Here is a 20060-nt window from a genome sequence, read left to right on the forward strand (position 1 = left end):
TACTTGGGCTTGTAACAATTACAAGGCTCATGGAATTTTATGTAAATGTCTCAAACATATTTGACACCATTTAAACATTACTTGATTTTACTCAAACACACTAGTTTAATAATTATTTCTAGTTGGGCTCTACAAGGCCCAATGTTGTTTAATTAATTCAACACTTGCATTAATTTAATTATTTAGACTCTACTAGACCCACTAGTGTTTAATTAATTCAACACTTGAATTATTTTAATTTAGTCCATAATAATGTTTATAAAAATCACAATTTTCAAATACATTATTTGTTTGGCCAACTTTTAATTTAGGACCCCTTCCACAAATTAAAAGTCACATTCCCCTTATAGAAGTCATACTTCTATTTTTTCTTTCGCTTATAAACTCCTTTATAAGCCGTTCAACACATTGAACTATTTTACTTCTCAACGAGATCTAGAAAGCTAGTACTTGTGTGGCCCTCAATGGTTCATTGATACAACTAGCTGTGAGTTCACATCTCCATGTGATTCGGACTAAACATGTCCTTATACGAGCATACCCCAACTGCTCCATTCTTAATTATCAACTCCTAGATAACAAGAACGTCAGAACTCAAGTCTGATAGTACCCAACCAATCATGTTAAACGCCTAGTAGCATCGCTTACATGATTCCCTATGTATCAAATGATAGTGTCTGCAATAACCATTCAATTATGGTTAGCGTACAGTACGGTCCCTTCAACTCATATATCCCGATCGATTCGACAACCATTGGTATATCGAGAGTTGTCAATGAATCGATACTATGTGTCATGTCGTAGTTGCATCGATGGTGTAATCTAAGAAACCCCTTTTCTTAATGACCACCATACTCTGATCAAAGATTTCAAAATACATACACATAGGATATCAATATCCGAAGGTAGGCGGTGAATCCCCGACTACAATGCATCGACTCCTATATGTTTCGACAAAACACCCAACCTTGCCACCGGATGACCCCATGAGAGTCGGTAAACAAGTCAAAGAGTAATGCTAGCACATAGAGTCTCAATGTTGTCCCGGGTCATAAGGACTAATGATGTACAACCATAAACTAGGACGTTTACACTCGATAAGTGAGAACCACTTGGAAAGTCCTTTATGGAGGGTTGTTCAGTGCACTCTACAAGGAGCACCTATCTGCATGTTCGGACATCACAATGTCCCCTACCAATGAAACATGGTACTCATATCGCAAATACTAGTCTCGAACTCGAGCGGCCTATATCCTTCTTAGCGGCGGCTGAATCGACTAGGAACCGTTTAGAATATACAGTATTCCAAATATGAGTTTCATGATACTCATCATATGAGCATCTCATATTCTTTCTACTATTTGTATATTCAAGGACTTTATCTATACAACTAGCATGGGTATACAGATAAAGATGTGCCAAAACAATAATTTCAAATATTATTAAAATAAATATTGTTTATACATAGAGTTTCATTGTGAACACTCGGAAAACACTTGGCTCGACGTGCACCTACTCTAACAATCTCCCACTTGCACTAGAGCCAACTACTCATATGCTTCAAACCCATCGATTCGCGATACTTCTCGAATAATGGTCCAGGTAAAGGCTTAGTTAGCGGATCAGCAACATTATCTGCGGAGCCGACTTTGTCAATCGACACTTCTCCTCTTTCCACAATCTCTCGGAGGATGTGGTACTTTCTCAATACATGTTTGGACTTCTGATGAGACCTTGGCTCCTTTTCTTGAGCAATGGCTCCCGTGTTAGCAAAAAACATTGTGACAGGAGAAACTCCATTAGGATTGACGCCCAACTCTTGGACGAAATTCCTTATCCAAACAGCCTCCTTTGCTGCAGCTGATCCAGCAATGTATTCGGCCTCAGTGGTGGAATCCGCAGTACTGTCTTGCTTGGAACTCTTCCAAGAGACAGCAGCACCATTGAGCATGAATACGAACCTAGAGGTTGACTTCAAGTCATAGATATTGTTTTGGAAGCTAGAGTCGGTATAGCCTTCCAAATTCAGTTCTCCACCCTCATAGACCAAGAACAACTTATTGGTCCTTCTCAAATACTTGAGGATGTCTTTCACAGATTTCCAATGTGGAGGACCAAGGTTCGATTGATATCTGCTCACTACACTTAGTGCGAAAGTATGCCAGGACGTGTAATTATCATTTAATACATGATGCTACCAATTGCAGATGCATACGGAATGAGTGTCATCGCCGCTATCTCTGCATCAGTTTTGGGAGACATAGACTTGGATAGGGACAAGCCATGACACATTGGTAGATGTCCTCCCTTGGACTCATCGATCGAGAACCGTTTTACGATGGTATCAATGTATGTGGACTGGGTGAGACCAAGCAATCTTCTTGATCTATCTCTATAGATCTGTATTCCCAATACAAAAGATGCTTCACCCAAGTCCTACATCGAGAACTTACTCGCTAACCATATTTTAGTTGATTGCAACATCCCTACATCATTCCCAATGAGTAGAATGTCATCAACATAAAGCACTGGGAATGTCACAGCACTCCCACTAACCTTCTTATACACAGGGTTCCTCAGGATTCTTAGTAAAACCAAACTCTTTGATTGTACTATCGAATGTGAGGTTCCAACTTCTAGATGCCTGCTTTAAACCATAAATAGATCTCTGAAGTTTGCATACCATATGCTCACTTCCGACAGATGTAAACCCTTCAGGTTGAGACATGTAAATATCTTCCTTAATATCTCCATTAAGAAAGGCTGTCTTGACAGCCATCTGTCATATCTCATAGTCATACCATGCACTTATGGCTAACAATATCTTTATGGACTTGAACATTGCAACTGGAGAAAAGGTTTCCTCAAAGTCAACTCCTTGTCTTTGAGTATATCCTTTTGCTACCAATCGCGCCTTGAAGGTCAATACCTTCCCATCCGCCCCAAGTTTCCTCTTGTAAATCCATTTACACCCTATGGGAACAATTCCCTCAGGTGGATCCACGAGATTACACACTTGGTTCGAATGCATGGAATTCATCTCAGATTCCATTGCTTCAAGCCACTTGGATGAATCGGCATCAGATAACGCTTCCCTCCATTCTTCTCATCTTTCTCACAACGATTCTTATTTTCTTCATCCTTCACTCATTGATCTTCTCTTCAATTTTTTTTCTTCCTCTACATTAACCAAGAGAATATTGTAGTCATTTGTTTGCCTAAAAAAAGTTTCAATTTTTCTCAACATTGTCAAAGATTTTAAATCAGGTGTAAGTTCTAATGACATCTCAATTTTTTTATCGATTTACTTGTTTTTATTACAATGTATATATTGTAAATATAATTTTTCATATATTTCATTCTTAATTGTTCAATCGCCCAAACATTATGAGATCAGTCGCCTAATTCTGTTTTCAGTCGCTCATTTCTATTTTCAGTCGTCCACTTTGATGCAACTTATGCAATGATGTTGGACTTTATAAGACTAAATGTACACGTAAAACTACTTTATGTACTAGAAAATATTGTTTTTTGAAAGTGGATGGTTGGATGTTTTTTTAAATGTAATTGAATATTAATGATTTAGTATGAATGAATCGAATATATTTTGTACTATTCAATCTATAAAAGGTTATCAAATTAATGTTTTGTGGACTATTTACTATATTATAGTATATTATAATCGTGTGAGTATAAAATATAAAAGTGACGTAAAATAATTCCAAGAGCGACTGAGAGCGACTGAGTGATATACGATACTTATAATAGAAATACGAGCAACTTCACGTTTGGGGTCTATATACTTTATTTTAGTATAGTATAATGGAGTGATAGTGTAAAATATAAAAATAATGTCATAAAACAAAGAGCGACTGAGAGCGAGTGAGTGATATATGAGTGATCTAATAGAACCATTTGTTGGATGTTTTTTTTAAAAAAATGTAATTGAACAATAATGATTTAGTATGAATGAATCGAAGATATTTTGTACTATTCAATTTCTAAAAGGTGATCAAATTAATGTTTTGTGGACTATTTATTATATTATAATATTTTATAATATTGTGAGTATAAAATATAAAAGTGACGTAAAATAATTCAAAGAGCGACTGAGTGAAATATGATTTTTACAATAGAAAATATGAGCAATTTCACATTTGGGGTCTATTTACTCTATTTTAGTATAATATGATGGAGTAATAGTGTAAAATATAAAAATAATGTCATAATACAAAGAGCGACTGGAAGCGACTGCATGATATATGAATGATCTAATAGAACCACTTGATGTACTAGAAAATATTGTTTTTAGCTTATTTCACACTATTTTTTCATTTTATAATCTCTTACCCATAAAAATATATCATAATATATTAAGTAGCATATAAAACATGAACTTGCTCACTAGTTTTTACTATATAACTCAGTCGTCATTCGGTCGCTCCCATTCGTCATTCGGTCGCCCTCGGTCATTTTTGTCTTATTTCACACTATGTTTAATTTTAATTTCTTATACATGAAAACATACCATAATATAGTAAATATGATATAAAACATGAATTTGCTCACTTTTTTAACCATATCACTCAATCGAAATTCAATTGCCCTCAATCGGTTTTTAGCTTATTTCACACTATTTTTCATTTTATAATCTCTTATCCATAAAAATATATCATAATATATTAAGTAGCATATAAAACATGAACTTGCTCACTATTTTTTACTATATAACTCAGTCGTCATCCGGTCATTTTTTACTTATTTCACACTATGTTTAATTTCGTAATTTCTTATCTATGAAAATGTACTATAATATAGTAAATAAGATATAAAACACGAGTTTACTCACTTTGTTTTTGCTATATCACTCAATCATCATTCGGTCGCTCTCGGTCGCCATTCGTGTAGTGCCCAAATTCAGTACACGTATAACCCATGCATTCATTTAATTATTAAATAATTTAATTAATTTTTTTTATATTGATTTTAGCGGTGCATGATTTATTTAAGTGCATTATTTTAAATTATTCATGTTCATCGTGATGCACGTTAAAATGTTTTCCGAGTTTATATTTCAGGCGATTATTCGAGGCGGGATTGAGGAAAAGAGACCGGTAACGATTTTGGCAAATCTAAAATGTGCATTTTATTTTTTTGATTCAGGATGGGGCATTTTAAATAAAATTATAGAGTTTTAGTATTTTAAAACCTTATTTATGTATTGAGTGATTTAAGAGTTTGAAACTTTTAAAATTGGTGTGTAACTATTTTAATTGTGGAGTTTGATTAAGTTAGTGTGGGTCACCCTTTAATTAGTATTTTTAATTTATTTTAATTAGCACCTTGATTAGCATTATTAATTACTAATTAGCAAATCATTCCCCTAATCCATTTCCTAACTCACGCACACACCCATTTTAACACACACTCACACACACGTACAAGCATACACACACACAATTCTATTTGTCTCTTCACTTCATTTTTTTAAAAGAAAACTAGGGTTCTTCCTTCATAGAGCAGCCGCCCCTCCCCTCTAAAATTCCAGCAAGTTTTGTGGAGTTCTTCAAAGAAAACGGTGCCACAGTCGTCCCGGATCAAGCTTCGCATCGTTTCCGCTTCGATTTCGCCGGTTCGGTAACGTTAAAGATTTAAAGTCACGTAAATTCTGTTCTTTCTGCATCGATCCTGTCATATTATGTGTTGTGTTATTTTTATGCGTGAAAATTCATGTGTGACGTTCGTCGTTTGAGCGAAAAATGGTTTGAATGCGTTTGAAATACTTTTTAGATCTGAAATCTCGTAACTTACTGTTCTGTTGAAAACTGCGACTTTTCTGTCGGGATTTTGAGAAAACTTTCAACTACAAAATTGTAGAACTTTTCGATAGCTTATATTTGATATAAAATTCGAGATTTTTGGATGAAAATTGAGCGAGTTATGGCGTTTTTCGTGGGACTGCTCAAACTACGACTTTTGCGAAAATTTGTGTTCTTGAAGTTTATTTGTTGCAGGCTTTGTTGGGAGTCGTTGGGTGATCGTTGCTGCGTTTAGGTATGGTTAGCATGTTGTTAAGGTGGTTATTGCGGTTTCGTTTCATGTTGTTAGGCACTTGACTAGTGGGAAGACTAGGAAATCGATTTGATGTCAATTGCCGTATTTGGTGTTGCATTGAGTAGTAGAGTGGACGTCGTGTTGTGGGGCATTTGTACGAGTTTTGGTGCAATGTTATGGTGTTCTAAGAAGAGTCTTAAGGTGTTGAATCACATCCTTTAAGTGTCGAATTGGGTAAATAGACATTGCATAAGTTTTCTCGCTGGTGCAGAAAAACCGAGAGTACACGGACCCTTACCCAGACCTCGACACGGGGTCCGTGCCTTTGTTCCTTCCGGAGTGCATTTTTCTAGAGTCTACACGGACCCCCACACGGACCATGTCACGGGGTACGTGTCCACCCTTCCTTTCGAGCCTTCTCTCTCGAGCCTACACGGACCCCTACACGGAGGTAGGCACGGGGTCCGTGTCCTTCGTTTTTGGGAAAAATAATTTAGTATGCTTTGAGGTTCGACGTCATGGTTTAGTGCAAGGATTATCAAGGTCATGTCATGGAAAATTCTAGAATGTCCTAAGTAATGATTGAACTCTTGAGAGTAAGTACGATTCCTACGTTAAGTTATGCAAGTTAAGTATGCAAATTCATGTTGGTATGTGCAGCAACGGCCCCAGTCGAAGTCCAACGAATCCCTCAACGCCAAGTAAGTATGTTGACGTGCAAAAAGAAAATATTTTAAGTTTTTTAGGTATGCTAAATGTCATGTGACCAAATTATGTTTAGGATTGGAAAGCGTTAAATTATGAACGGGGACCAATCCGCCCGTTAAATTATGAACGGGTTAGATCGTGGTTGGAAAGCGTTAAATTATGAACGGGGACCAACCAGCCCGTTAAATTATGAACGGGGATCTTATGTATGTGGCAGTGGATACGTCCCTGTCAGCCCAGTACTGTGGTTTGTCTGATCAGACATTTATTACGTTATGGGTCACTTGCTTTGAAACGTGCCTCTACGCAAAATGATGAAGTTATGTATGTTCAAGTATGCAGTATGTTTATGAAAGTTTATGTTGATAGCACGTCTAGTTATGTACGTACGTATGTTCAAGTTTATTATGCAAGTTCAAGTTTCAAGTTATGTAAGTTCTATTTTTAAGATGCATGCGATTTTATTATGTAGTACTCGTTATCCCAGTTTATACGTGTTGAGTCTTTAGACTCACTAGACTTGATCGATGCAGGTGAGTACGTTGATGAGGAGACCGGAGGTGGCGACCAAGGGACAGACTTGGACTGAGTGGGAGGCTAAACCCGAGGACCGCCAAGTTTATGTTCTTAAGCAAAATTTTAAAATACTCTGATTTTATGATTTGGACGTGAGATGTTTTGAGACAGCTTTTCTTTTAGCAAATTGGTGATGTTGATTTCAAATATTATTTTGATGAATGATGAATGACGACCGTATGAATTTTATATTAAATGAAAATTTTTAATTTTTCCGCAAATTTTGTGTATGAAAAGTACAGTACGTTACAATTCAATCGCCCTAAATCATTGTTGACTTATTTAACACTATGTTTAATTTCGTAATTTCTTATCCATAGAACAAATAACTAAACCATGAAATCCATGGAATGTAAAACAAATAATTAAAGACTCACTATAAAAATGTAAAACAAATAACTAAACCATGGAATCCAAAAAAAAAAAAAAAAAACACACACACACACACACACAATTGCATAATATCTAGTAGAAACACTACAAATCATTAGTTTTTGTTTGCAGTTTTGTACATGATCAAAAAAGCTACAAAACATCCCAACAACCACCATGGTATCGCTACAAAATCCAATCTTTATTCCAAGTACATGTTTTTTAAATAAGGTCTACATGAGTTGGCTATCTTGTCATTTATTTCATAGAGATTGAGACGAGCTAATTCCACCTTGATGGTCTTGATCATCCATGCTCCACAATCACCTCTGCAAAATTTATATTATTAAAATTAATCATGGAAATAATTTTTACTAAATTATGGATCTTTGATGACAATGAGGGCAGCTGAATGAAGGGTACGTATACATAAACAGAAAAGAAAAATAAATCATATGAAATGGATTCCAAGATTTATTTATTATTTTACCTGAAAAAATTCATTTACTCCACCGAACTTAACCCACTATTTGTTCTTTGTGAAGGATTTTACAGAGAGCGGAGATTAGAGATAGCTATTTCGATCGATTCTGCATAAACATGTGCAATGAAAGAAAAGGTAGATGTTTTCTGATGAAGATTACTAAAAATCATAATATATTTTAATAGTTATTTCGATACCTTGTGATTCGCATTCTCCAAAATACTTAGTTGATTCTGGTGATCAGCCCTTCCACCGCAATCCGTTAGCTTTCAATTGCGGAAGAAATCTTGAGCATGTTCTCTCGGTCTCTGGCAAAGCTTAGAACAGCAACCGTAGGCAAAAGAATAAGAACAAATGAGCAGCTCAAAAGAAGAAAACGTTAGTTTAGTGGACATTTCAAAAGTGAGTGTTAGTTTTTTAAATATGATGTTGAGCGTTATTTACCTAAATTTCCCAAATAAATTACACAAAAACTTTGTAACACCGTATAATTAGCCAATTTTTTTAGACAAGTCTTTGATCTGACCGGACTCAAGAAACAAAACTGTAACTATTTACTACGAATATAGACGGTGTCAACTTCTTCGACAGATTTAGATCCATGAAACCATGAACATTCAATAACATATGTTGGAGCCGGGCGAATTCCACAAAAGTTCATTTCTTACTCGTTTTTGCACACGCAGGAACAATTAGAGGCAGCTACAGAGCCAGAAATTTGCGTTAGAAGGGGCAAATTTAAGAATCCGAATCATATTATTTTTGTGTTCTAATACATGAAAATATATAAATCTACAATAAAGATTTGTGATGGAGAGGGGAAAAATCCAAAATGCAGCTTCCCAAGAAATGGTAGCCCAGGAGGTTAACCTTATAATTCAGTCACACCCCATGGAGGAGGAACTTTACCAAGATACTGATGCAATGGATAATGTACCTTCAAGGACGAATGGTGAAAAGGCTGCCGCATCATTGAAAAGCAAGACGTGTTAAAACAACAATGCCTAAGGTCTCCTTGGAGTCGGGACTCAGCTTCAAAGGATAGAAAAGCAGATTAGGAGCAAGAATGGACCCAGAAACTTCAGAGGAGTCTGGTGAATAGGATGAAAGAGGGCGTGACAATGAAATGCAACCGGTGAAACTTGAATTTTTAAAACACGACGACACATAAGGTGATTTTTGTTTAAGGGTGGCACTATTCAGTCCGCCGTTATCAGGAGTGTGTTTTCAGATCGCCCTTGCTGAATTGAAAGCGAAAGGATCACAAAGTATGGTGTTCCTGTACTGAAATTTCTTTCGGCACTTTTAAAATTATTTGACTTGTATCCCATCCAGATGTTTCAAGTTGTAGCAGGAAGTCATCAAACCTAGCATTCAATTCCACCAAGCTTTGCTCGAGTTGATGGAAGGTGACGTCTGATTTACTCCAGTTTTGATGGAGCCAGTATGATTGTCACACGCTTCGCAACACGGATACGCCTGTAGCTCCTTCCTGGAGAATAAACTAGCTTGATAAATTATTGATATTGTTAGGAATTTGTATGCAATCCTATGACTGCATATATACCTTGAAGGACACAAAGACCTCAAATTCTGTTTGATGTTGGTTCAGAACAAGAAAGTATTTCTCTTCTGCATAAAGTTTATGAAGCATCCTCAACGGTTAAAAGCAAATGGAGAAAATCAACCATTTGAAATCTGGCATAACATTTTTAATCAGTTCATCGTAATTCTAAAAATATAAGTTCACAATGGCGAGAAGAAATTGATGTTGGATTAAAATAAAATAATGATCCATTTGAATTGGAAGATTGTATTTAAAATTATGAATTCCAAACAATAAATCTCAATGACTACATTGAAGTAAGAATTCAAAATCGATCACTATGACAAAAAAGTAGCTCGGAATCATAGTTTGTGGATTTGTTTGAACGATTTGAAATTGCTTCGTTTCAAAATCCTCAACCGAAATGCAAATTATGATAAATTTACTACTGAGAAAATAATACCATACCATGAAGCCTCGTCTCTTTCCGGTGATCATCTCTTCCAAGGACACGCCAAATATAATTCTTGGTTTTATAAACCTTTCCCATACTAATATATCTTCCATCTTGTTACAGTCATTGATTCCTGGCAAGAAGGGAAGCTTATTGATTCATCCAGATAAAATTGCCAAAGTATATGACACAAGAACAAGCTTACCTATAACTTTCCGGTGCAACACATGCAAATTTACCAGTATACGAGCACGCTTAAGATTTATCTGCCAAAAAATGATGTAAAGGATTTAAATGCAACTAACCAAAGAGCAAAACGGTGAATATTTTCTTTTCTTAGTCTCCCTTATTTATGACAAAGATACAATAAAAGCCTTTTTCAATCTAGTTTAAGGAGTTCAGATATAAAAAAATACATTTTATGAATTTGCATAAATATATAGACTCGTTAACATCTATGCTTAAGCATGCAGAAAAAATGCTTACTGTATTGACCCGCAAAACAGAGAGGGACAAATAGCGCAACCAAAGGTGTAGCAGCTGCATGCCCAGCCAAGTTAATGTCATCGCAGGATATGATGATGAAATACCAGGAGTATCCTATATTTTATTTTAATTGAAATGAATGAAGAATGAAATTTCAAGCGAGTGGAAATTGATATCAAGATAAATTGGTATCCAGGTACCCTACATACCAAATCAAGTATTCCTAGACCTAGTCCAACCAGCTCAGCAGCTACTTCCCAAACTTCTTCCTGCCGATTTTGGCACAAAAAAGAAAACAAGAAAAATATAGTGAAATTATCCAGCGATTGAATTAGTTCTGTAATTGTAGCATTACCTCGATTTCCATAGTTTAAAACAAGGAACAATTATAATACATAACACAATGACTTCTCGCTGATTGAATTTCACCACAAAGGTACATGAAAATCCTATCATAGGTTGTTTACAGAATCTTAAAAGGGTCTAAAAGATTAGTGAAGTGGTATTTAACTCCTCTCACTCTTTCAAATAACAATAAACAGCAAGCATGTAAACAAAATCAGAGACCGACAAAGAGATGCAATCAGAGGACCTATGCCAAAACTTAAATCAAAAATCTAAGCCACACATTTCTGATAGCAAAAATATCATAGCGGCCTACCTTTGCGGAGACCTCTCCCAGATTTCCTGAGATTGCAAAATGGTTTTGTATAACCCGGAATGATGGATCTCTTAGGCCCCTCCCAACAGCCTGCATAGGCAGGAAGTATGGGCATCACCATTCTTCTAAATATGGCTCCATTTTTCAAAAAACAAACGGGGCAAAAATTCTTCCAAAATATTCTTGATGCTGGAGTAGGGATGCTGGGATTTAACAAATTATTAACACTTTGGGTAACCCATAGATAAAATTTACTTTACCTTTGCAAGATTACCTAATGATGCCAATGACAGGAAATAAGCAGGATAGAACTGGGTGCTGAGATCAAAGATGCTGCAACAAGAGTTCATATTTGCATCATAAAGAATGATGAAACAGCTCTTCACACTTCAAGAAGTAGAATTCAGACCTTCCTACACTACCAATGAAGTCTGCATACAAGCGCCATTGTTTAGGATCATTGTCAAAAAGATTACCAAATCTTCCACCTGAAAATAAAGAAGCCATAATCACTCAAAATTTCATATCAGTAGTGTCCTTTCTAATGGTGACAGTAGATATCCCCACCAATGAATAATCGACCAAGAGCACCAATGCCATCCTTAGACACCCATCTGCAGAAACACCAACAACCCTTCATTAGTACACTGAACTCCAGCATTTTAAGAGAACAAAAGTGTCTTTCACATCCTTCAAAAATATTGAGCATAGAAAAAAGTAAACCAATAGAGCAGGGAGATTACCATGCCGGACACATAACAAAATAATAAATTAATGTTTGGACGATACTAAAGTAAAATGAAAGACTGCAGAAAACAGCTCATTTACTAAGAATCGTAAACTATACCTGGTTGTGGCAGCAGCAGCCGCAGCAGCGGATCCTGAAAATGACCCTATTCCAATAGCCTGTATTAACACCACAAAATCTTGAACGGTGAACATTTAGTGCAGAACGGAAATAAAAAGTTGACATTAACATCAATGATTTAATTGGAAAAAGCAAAAAAGTATTTAAAAAATGGTTGATGCTATAAAATAATATATGAGGACGATAACTTTTTACACAATTTTAGGAAAGATATGCAAAGACTTTACCCATGACATCCTCCGTGTATACAAGGAAAAATTGTGCCCCTTTATTGGTTTGTAAGAGATGAAAATTTAGAGCCACGAATGGAATAAAAGGAATATGAAAATTGAAACAAAGTTTCTGTCAGATTTCGAGACGTAACGAGTTCAAAGCTTCACTATAGTCCAACTAAAATTTTCAGGTTTGGTGATATTCCATTCCATACACTAATGAAATAAAGAAGTCTTGCAATGTTTGCTGACTTTTTACTAGGCAACATACCAAGCAGAATTTACGGCCTGAATTAGATTCACATGCCTTTAAAAGACTGGAAGTGACCAGTGTATGACAAATCCATCCTGTCACATTTGTTGGGAACTGAAGCAATATGTAGTCCAAGTAATCATCTGAAACAGAATCTGCAGCTCGAAATATAAAATCAAATACATTGTAATACCCAAAAAGTTCTCATAACCATGAAGAGACATGATTGACCGATGAAATTTAAGTGGCACTTAAAAGGAAAAGATATAGCATATCACCAGGGAAGCCAGCAGGCAGAATGAAGTCCTTAATAATTGTTGGAAGCCAGCATAGTTCTGAGTCATGTTCCACGAAGGCTGAACCTTGAAAAACACTAGTTTCAGGTAAACGTTCGCCAAGGATTGTTCGAATCCTTGAATCACTCTCTATGATATATCTGATTGTATACATTCATAAAAATAAATTACTTTATCAAAACACCGATTACTGAAATACTCTAAAATAATGACAAGCTCAACTTATTAGACTTCCAAGCTAGTACCATTAAGTAGTACCATCATCCCATATCGCATTACAGAAAATGAAAAAAAAAATATTATAAACCTACATACAACAAATTGCTACATCAACATGCAATTACAAAACCATGCTAACTAAACTTACTAGACTTCCAAGAAGTTAGAACCTTTCGGAAGTTTTATTACGACACACATTACAAAAACAAAACTAAAATAAATCCATTTAGACAGAAAATTGCTGAATCAACACGCAGTTAGAGATACTATGAAATATCAATGCAAGCTAAACTTACTAGGCTTTAAGCATTAAGTGGAATTTAAAAATACTACTGCCATACACATTGCAAAAATAAGAGAAGATATATCTGAATACAAAAACAAACAGATTGCTAAATCAGCATGGAATTACACAACTTCTAAAAAATCAATGCAAGCTAAACTTTTTCATGCTTTCAGGCAGTGAGCACCTTTTGGAAGTCCCATTTCCGTATTTTTCCAGTAGAATTAGGCGTGATCGACTTTCCTCACTGTGATCAATCAGAAAATTCAAAAGAATCCGACTTTGTGTACAGGTGAATCGGAACTCAAACAAGAATCGATTCTTACTTGGAAAACCGGGGGCCATCTGCTCCGGCTGATGGAACCGGATAACAGGACACCCGGAGCCTCTCAAATCTCGCCGGAGTCGACTTTCTGCCGCAATCAATGAAGAAGTTCTGGTGAGAGAGACGCAACGGGGAAGCCATTTTCAAGAAGACGGGGGATGAGGGAGGGATGGGACGTAAGTACGATTTCGCGGTGCACACAGTCAGAATACTTGCTAACCCGTGGACCGAAATCAGATTCGACTCTAAAAAATTATCATTAAAAAATATTAAATAATAAATTATGATTTTTAGAATACTTATTCAATTTTAATTATTTTAGTTATCCATTAAAAAATATTAAATAATAAATTATGAGTTTTAGAATACTTAGTCAACTTTAATTATTTTAGTTATCCAAAGGATAAACAGGGAAAATTGGGGTTTCAGAAGCAAAACGATCATTTTATATTTGAAAAATGTTATACGTCCTGGCAATACCCTGAATGCTGTAATAAATGTTAAAATGTTTTATTTCAAATGTTTATGGAATTTTATGATGAAATGTTAACGCTAAAAGATGTATTGCATGTTTAGTTTAAAAAAAATGATTTATATATGTATGAATTTTTATAAGTGACGAAAATATGAAAATTTGAAGGATGTGAATTGATTGTGACTAATACGATGATGTGATAGGAGATATCATGAGGGAAAAAGGCCCCAGAGGGAGCCCAACAATCGTATTTTCATCGTCATGATATGATGATATGATAGACCAAGGCTCAGTTGACGGGTGCAAGTGTCGCTGAAGTCCCCGTCGCTCGGTACTATGGTTATACGTAGATGAATCCATCGACCTATAGCTAGTACTAAAGTCACAATTAAGGATCCAAATTCAATGAAAGGGACACGTATACGTATATGATGAAAGAAAATATGATATGATATGTTGAAAGGAAAATGTTTAAGTTTATGCATACTCATGAAAAACTATTTTATTAAAATTATTTTCACTGTTGCATGTGCTTGTATATGTATTACTTATTATCATGGTTAAGGTTTGCTGAGTCAATAGACTCACTAGGTGTGATCGATGCAGGTGAGTTTGATATTAATGGAAGGCTTGATGATTGATCTGTTGGACTGAAGGTGCACACAACTCGAGGATCGTCGCTAGTTTTCTGCAAACGAAACTATGTTTATGATTATTTAAAGATTTTATGATTTATGATGTTTTGAGAGGTTTTTGAAAGGATGTTATAGTTAAGTTTATTTTTGAAATAATTTTATTTTAGGTTTGTTGACGTTTTATAACTTTATGCTTTGAATTACTTTCTTTTTGGATTTTCAAGTAATAGTTGGTTGGTTTATTTTTAAATGATGCAAAGTATTAATAATTTAAATGCTTAGTGTTGGGGATCGATATCGAGTTTAGAGGGGAGGTGAATAAACTTGTTCCTTTGTTGGTCGTTTTGGCAAAGTGTGCTAGAATCCTGTTAGAGATTATAGCTTTTCTTGTTCGAATAAATATCCAGCAGATCACAATAATGAGTGCGGAAATGATCTGATGATATGAGAGTGAAAACAATAAAAAAGTAGGCAGTAGACAGTGGTTGTTTCTGGAAGTTTGAAGATGAAATCTTCTACGTCTCTCCTTCTTATGTCTCCAGAAGGTATCACTAAAAGATTTTGGCTTTTACAGTATAACTTTTGTACACACCCAGTAGGACTTACCCTTAGCCTACTAAAACTCTTAGCTTTACAACAATGTAAAATAAATACAAAAAAGTTCTGGAAAATACTTTTTCCCATATTACAGACTCTTCTCAACAAGATGTAGTAAAGTGTATAGCTTGTGATCATAACGAAACAGCAGCACAATATGATCTCAAAAGATCAGATAAATGCTATAACAAGTGTGCTGCATTTTCGTATGTTGAGCTTTTATGATAACGATTAGTTCTTTGATTTGCTCAAAATAATGTTGGATAGATAATATGTTTCTTGATAAAAAGATGATCGTCTCTTTCTATATAAGGTTGATCCTTATATATAGAAAGCTTTGAATCCAATCTCTATAAGTAAAACGGCTTATTTGAATTTGAGTAAATCAGCTTTATCACCTAAAAATGCTTCTGCAGAAAGCTTCAGAATAATAAGTCTTTGTCTCATACCAAAACTAGTAAGGAGCGTTAAATGTCTTCGTACATCATTAATGGTACAATCAATACTAGTACTAGGTAAAGTAACGGTAACATTTAAGACTTGTAACTATAAAACAAAAGACGTTAAGTTTTTCTTGTTTAAGCCAAGTTCTGCTTCTGCTTTTCTAAGTTCTGATTCTGCTTTATACAAGCCGTTTAAGTACTTGAAAATTACCGCTTCTGTTTAAACGATATGAGAGCTTCTGCTTATTATACTGTCTTTTGATTTTACTATCACGACTTACTTATTTTGACTCTCATCACCACAATTAAATTAAGTTTAGCAATATCCTCCTTTGTGGTGATGCCAAAACCTAGACGTTAATAACGATGAAGAACAACAGTAATGTTAAAAAGCAAATAGTAATTGTAACAAGATACTTGATAAGTAAATAAAAGAGTATTAAAGAGTTTAATCAGTAGTTCCAATATCCCTGAACATTGTTTCCTCATCCCGAGGAACTTGATTTCTGAAGGAAGATTCTGCATGATGTCCTCCAGTTATGCCTTCTTCTGTCTTGCCTTCTGCTTCCTTTTTTTTGCATCATGAACTTGGATTTGAGTGAGTAAGTCATCCACTTGGCCAGTAGCGTTTCTAGAACAGGTGCCTGATTCAAAACTCGTTCATTAAGAGCAAGAATAGATTGAGATTGTGACTCAATCTTGGTATCAATAAGTTTCAGTCTTAAAATATGCACATGCTGAAATCAGAGCTTACTGCTTACTACATAATATAAATCTGAAACCTTAAAACTAACAGACTTGAGGTGTGACTTCGTGAGCTTCTTGCGACTGGCAGTAGGCATAACCCTTTACAAGAAAACGTCTTTGATACCAACTGTAACGTACCATACATTTACAACTCAAAATTTGCGGAACAATTTAAAATTTTCTTAATTGAAACTTGAACATTCAAAATTTAATAAAAGAAATAAACTGTACGTCTCACAAGTTGTTGCAACAAAAGATTTGAAATTTAAAGTTCGACAAAAGTATTGAATGCTTTCATAAAACTTAAAACATGGTGGTCCTCGGGTTTAGCCTCCCACTCAGTCCAAGCCTGCTCCTTGGTCCCCACCTTCAGTCTCCTCAAAAACATCCTCACCTGCATCGATTAAGCCTAGTGAGTCTAAAGAGTCAACACGCATACACTGGAAGTAACAATTACTAAATAATAAAATCACATGCGACTTTAAAATAGATCATACATACTGGAACTTTAACGTGCGATTAAAAGCTTGAACTTACATATATACTTAGACGTGACATAACTTGAAACTTTTCTTAAACATGCTTTCATATTTGAACATACATGAACATACATAAACTTCATCATTTTACGTAGAGGCATGTTTCAAAGCAAGTGGCCCATAACATAATCACCTGATCAGACTAAACCACAGTACTGGGATGACAGGGACTTATCCACTGCCACATACATGAGATCCCCATTCATGCTTTAACGGGCGGATTGGTCCCTGTTCATGATTTAACGCTTTCCAATCCTTATTTAAACCCGTTCATGCTTTAACGGGGTGGGTTGGTCCCCATTAATTATTTAACGCTTTCCAACCCAATACATACATTGGTCACAAGACATTTAGCATACCTCAAAACTTGAAAATATTTTCTTGCACGTCAACATACTTACTTGGCGTTGAGGGATTCGTTGGATTTCATTTGGGGGCCGATGTTGCACATACTAACATGAATTTAAGACACTTAACTTGCATAGCTTAGACGTAGGTATACGTGCTCACCACCGAATTCAATAAATAACTTATGACATTCTAGTTCCCTCGGGACTTGACCTCTTTTTGTGAGGCCCGGGGCCGAAGAAGGCGGGGGGTGATCGCCGGTGCCATCAGTTGCACGGACAATGAGCGGCTCCTGGCAGGCTTCTAGGTGGAGGGAACATGAATGAACCGACCCACATGGGAATGAGAGGGATTCTGAGACTGTTCAATGTAATGGACTATACAGTTGAAGAGGGCTTAAAAGATTTGATTGGTACTACTCATATCACGAAGGTGCATCTTCTTTTCGGTAGCTCATCACATAAGAACTCTAAAGTTAAGCGTGCTTGACTTGGGGCAATTTTGGGATGGGTGATCTCCTGGGAAGTTTCCCAGGGTGCGTGTGAGTGAGGACATAAGCACGCTGGAAAGTTCAGTCTTGATACAGTGAGGACAGTCGTCGAATCTGGGGCGTTACAGTTGGGATCAGAGCCGACCTCTCTTAGTACGGTGTGGTTCGAGGACGAACCAAGATGAAGCTGGTGGGCATATGAGGTCCGGGGCCGAAGAGAGCGGGGGGTGATCGCCGGTGCCATTAGTTGCACGGAAAATGAGCGGCTCCTGGCAGGCTTCTAGGTGGAGGGAACATGAATGAACCGACACACACGGGAATGAGAGGGATTCCGAGACTGTTCAATGTAATGGACTATACAGTTGAAGAGGGATTAGAAGATTTGATTGGTACTACTCATATCACGAAGGTGCATCTTCTTTTTTGTAGCTCATCACATAAGAACTCTAAAGTTAAGAGTGCTTGACTTGGGGCAATTTTGGGATGGGTGACCTCCTGGGAAGTTTCTCAGGGTGCGTGTGAGTGAGGACATAAGCACGCTGGAAAGACCCGTCTTGATACAGTGAGGACAGTCGTCGAATCTGGGGCGTTACATTTTTAATCATCGTACTAACCCAAGACATGAAACTCCAAGACATAATAAAATTTCCCAAAATTTATGAAGTACATGGACCCCGTGCATGGGTCCGTGTATAGGTCCGTGTAGGTGCGAAAAAGAGAATAGTCGGGAAGAAGAAGGGACACGTACCTCGTGCCCAGGTCCGGCTCTGGATCCGTGTAGACTTGGTAAAATTTGTCATGCAGAAGGGGAAAGGCACAAGCCCTGTGTATGGGTCTCTCTATAGGTCCGTGTAGGCTCGGTAAAAATACACTTCGAAGGATATAAAGGCACGGACCCCGTGTAAGGGTCCGTGAGAGGGTCCGTGTACCTGCGCAAATCGGAAACTCGCGAAAATTTAATACATACGATGCTTTTCATTCTAGACTCGTTTGTACGGACGATGAGCTGACACCCCGAGACCCATCCTAGCATGCCATAACATCGAACCAATTTCGTACAAGCACCCAAAGCAACGACGTCCATCATACGACACATACAATTCAAAAACGTGGCAATTGACACCAAGTCGATTCCCACGACTTCTAGTGTATTCAAGTGCCTATCGACACTAAACGACACATCAAATAACAACCCAACGTCATACTAAGCGTGCCTAGACGCAGTAACGATCACCTGTCGATTCCCAACGAAGCCTGCAACAATAAAATCTCGAGAACACATCAATAAATAATTTTCTGAAAAACGAAATTTGAGCAGTCCCACGAAAAATACCATAGCTCACTCAATTTTTATCCAAATATTCCGAATTTAATGTCAAAACGAAGTTATCGAAAAGTTCTACAATTTTCAAGTTGAAAGTTTTCTCAGAATTACGACTGAAAAGTCACAATATTTAAAAAGACAGCAGATCAAAAAATTATTTTAAAACTGATCCAAACTATTTTTTGTTCAAACGACGAACGTCGCATATAAATTTTTATGCATAAAAATAAAACAAAACAAAATATGACGAGATCGATACAGAAATAATAGAATATACGTGCCTTTTGTTGATAAACTTTACCGAAACGGCGATACCGAAGCGGAGATGGCGTGAGGATTGATCCGGGACGAACGTGGCGCTAAAATCTTTGAAGAAAACACACGAAAGTTTGCTGGAATATGGAGAGGGAAGGGGCGGCTGCAAGGGTTCTTAGAAACCTAGGTTTTCTCCTCTCAAAAATAATAAAATCTGAATAATGAAGTGTGTGTGCGTGTGTTAATCGGTTTTTAGTGTGTGTAAAAACATGTAAGTGTGTGTGAGTGTATAAAACGTCTGTATATGTTTTAATTAGAAGAAATTATAGCTAAATTAACTAATTAAAATACTGATTAAAGGTTAACACACACTATTTTAGTCAAACTCTTCAATTAAAATAATTACACAC

At 36.3% G+C, this 20060-nt stretch overlaps 1 protein-coding gene across 2 annotated transcripts; it reads right to left on the bottom strand.

Annotated features, from left to right (window-relative positions):
- Nucleotides 1–8950: 8950 nt before the first annotated feature.
- Nucleotides 8951–14045, bottom strand: LOC140818386 (protein root UVB sensitive 5-like). 2 transcript variants are annotated; one of them, XM_073178321.1, is made up of 15 exons: nucleotides 13799–14045; nucleotides 13660–13719; nucleotides 12953–13110; nucleotides 12729–12829; nucleotides 12189–12247; nucleotides 11909–11955; nucleotides 11751–11829; nucleotides 11602–11674; nucleotides 11342–11431; nucleotides 10890–10949; nucleotides 10681–10794; nucleotides 10400–10460; nucleotides 10204–10327; nucleotides 9762–9849; nucleotides 8951–9686 (listed from the first exon to the last, which is right to left on the bottom strand). In XM_073178321.1, exons 1-15 carry the CDS (start codon nucleotides 13936–13938, stop codon nucleotides 9648–9650), a joined length of 1293 nt encoding a protein of 430 aa, XP_073034422.1. In that variant the 5' UTR covers nucleotides 13939–14045; the 3' UTR covers nucleotides 8951–9647. The 2 variants fall into 2 exon arrangements, with proteins under 2 accessions (XP_073034422.1, XP_073034423.1); XM_073178322.1 differs by lacking the exon at nucleotides 9762–9849 and having other exon boundaries at nucleotides 10209–10327.
- Nucleotides 14046–20060: the final 6015 nt, after the last annotated feature.

This window comes from Primulina eburnea, chromosome 17, assembly GCF_022965805.1.
Source record: "Primulina eburnea isolate SZY01 chromosome 17, ASM2296580v1, whole genome shotgun sequence".
NCBI lineage: Eukaryota > Viridiplantae > Streptophyta > Magnoliopsida > Lamiales > Gesneriaceae > Primulina > Primulina eburnea.

What these genes read in the sequence shown, in the direction of transcription:
- LOC140818386 (XM_073178321.1), bottom strand. Translation starts at nt 13,938, where the DNA reads ATGGCTTCCCCGTTGCGTCTCTCTCACCAGAACTTCTTCATTGATTGC. An exon ending in GTTGCACCGGAAAGTTATAG is followed by an intron (nt 10,328 to 10,399) that starts GTAAGCTTGTTC and finishes CCTTCTTGCCAG; the next exon opens with GAATCAATGACTGTAACAAG. An exon ending in AGACGAGGCTTCATGGTATG is followed by an intron (nt 9,850 to 10,203) that starts GTATTATTTTCT and finishes TTAACCGTTGAG; the next exon opens with GATGCTTCATAAACTTTATG.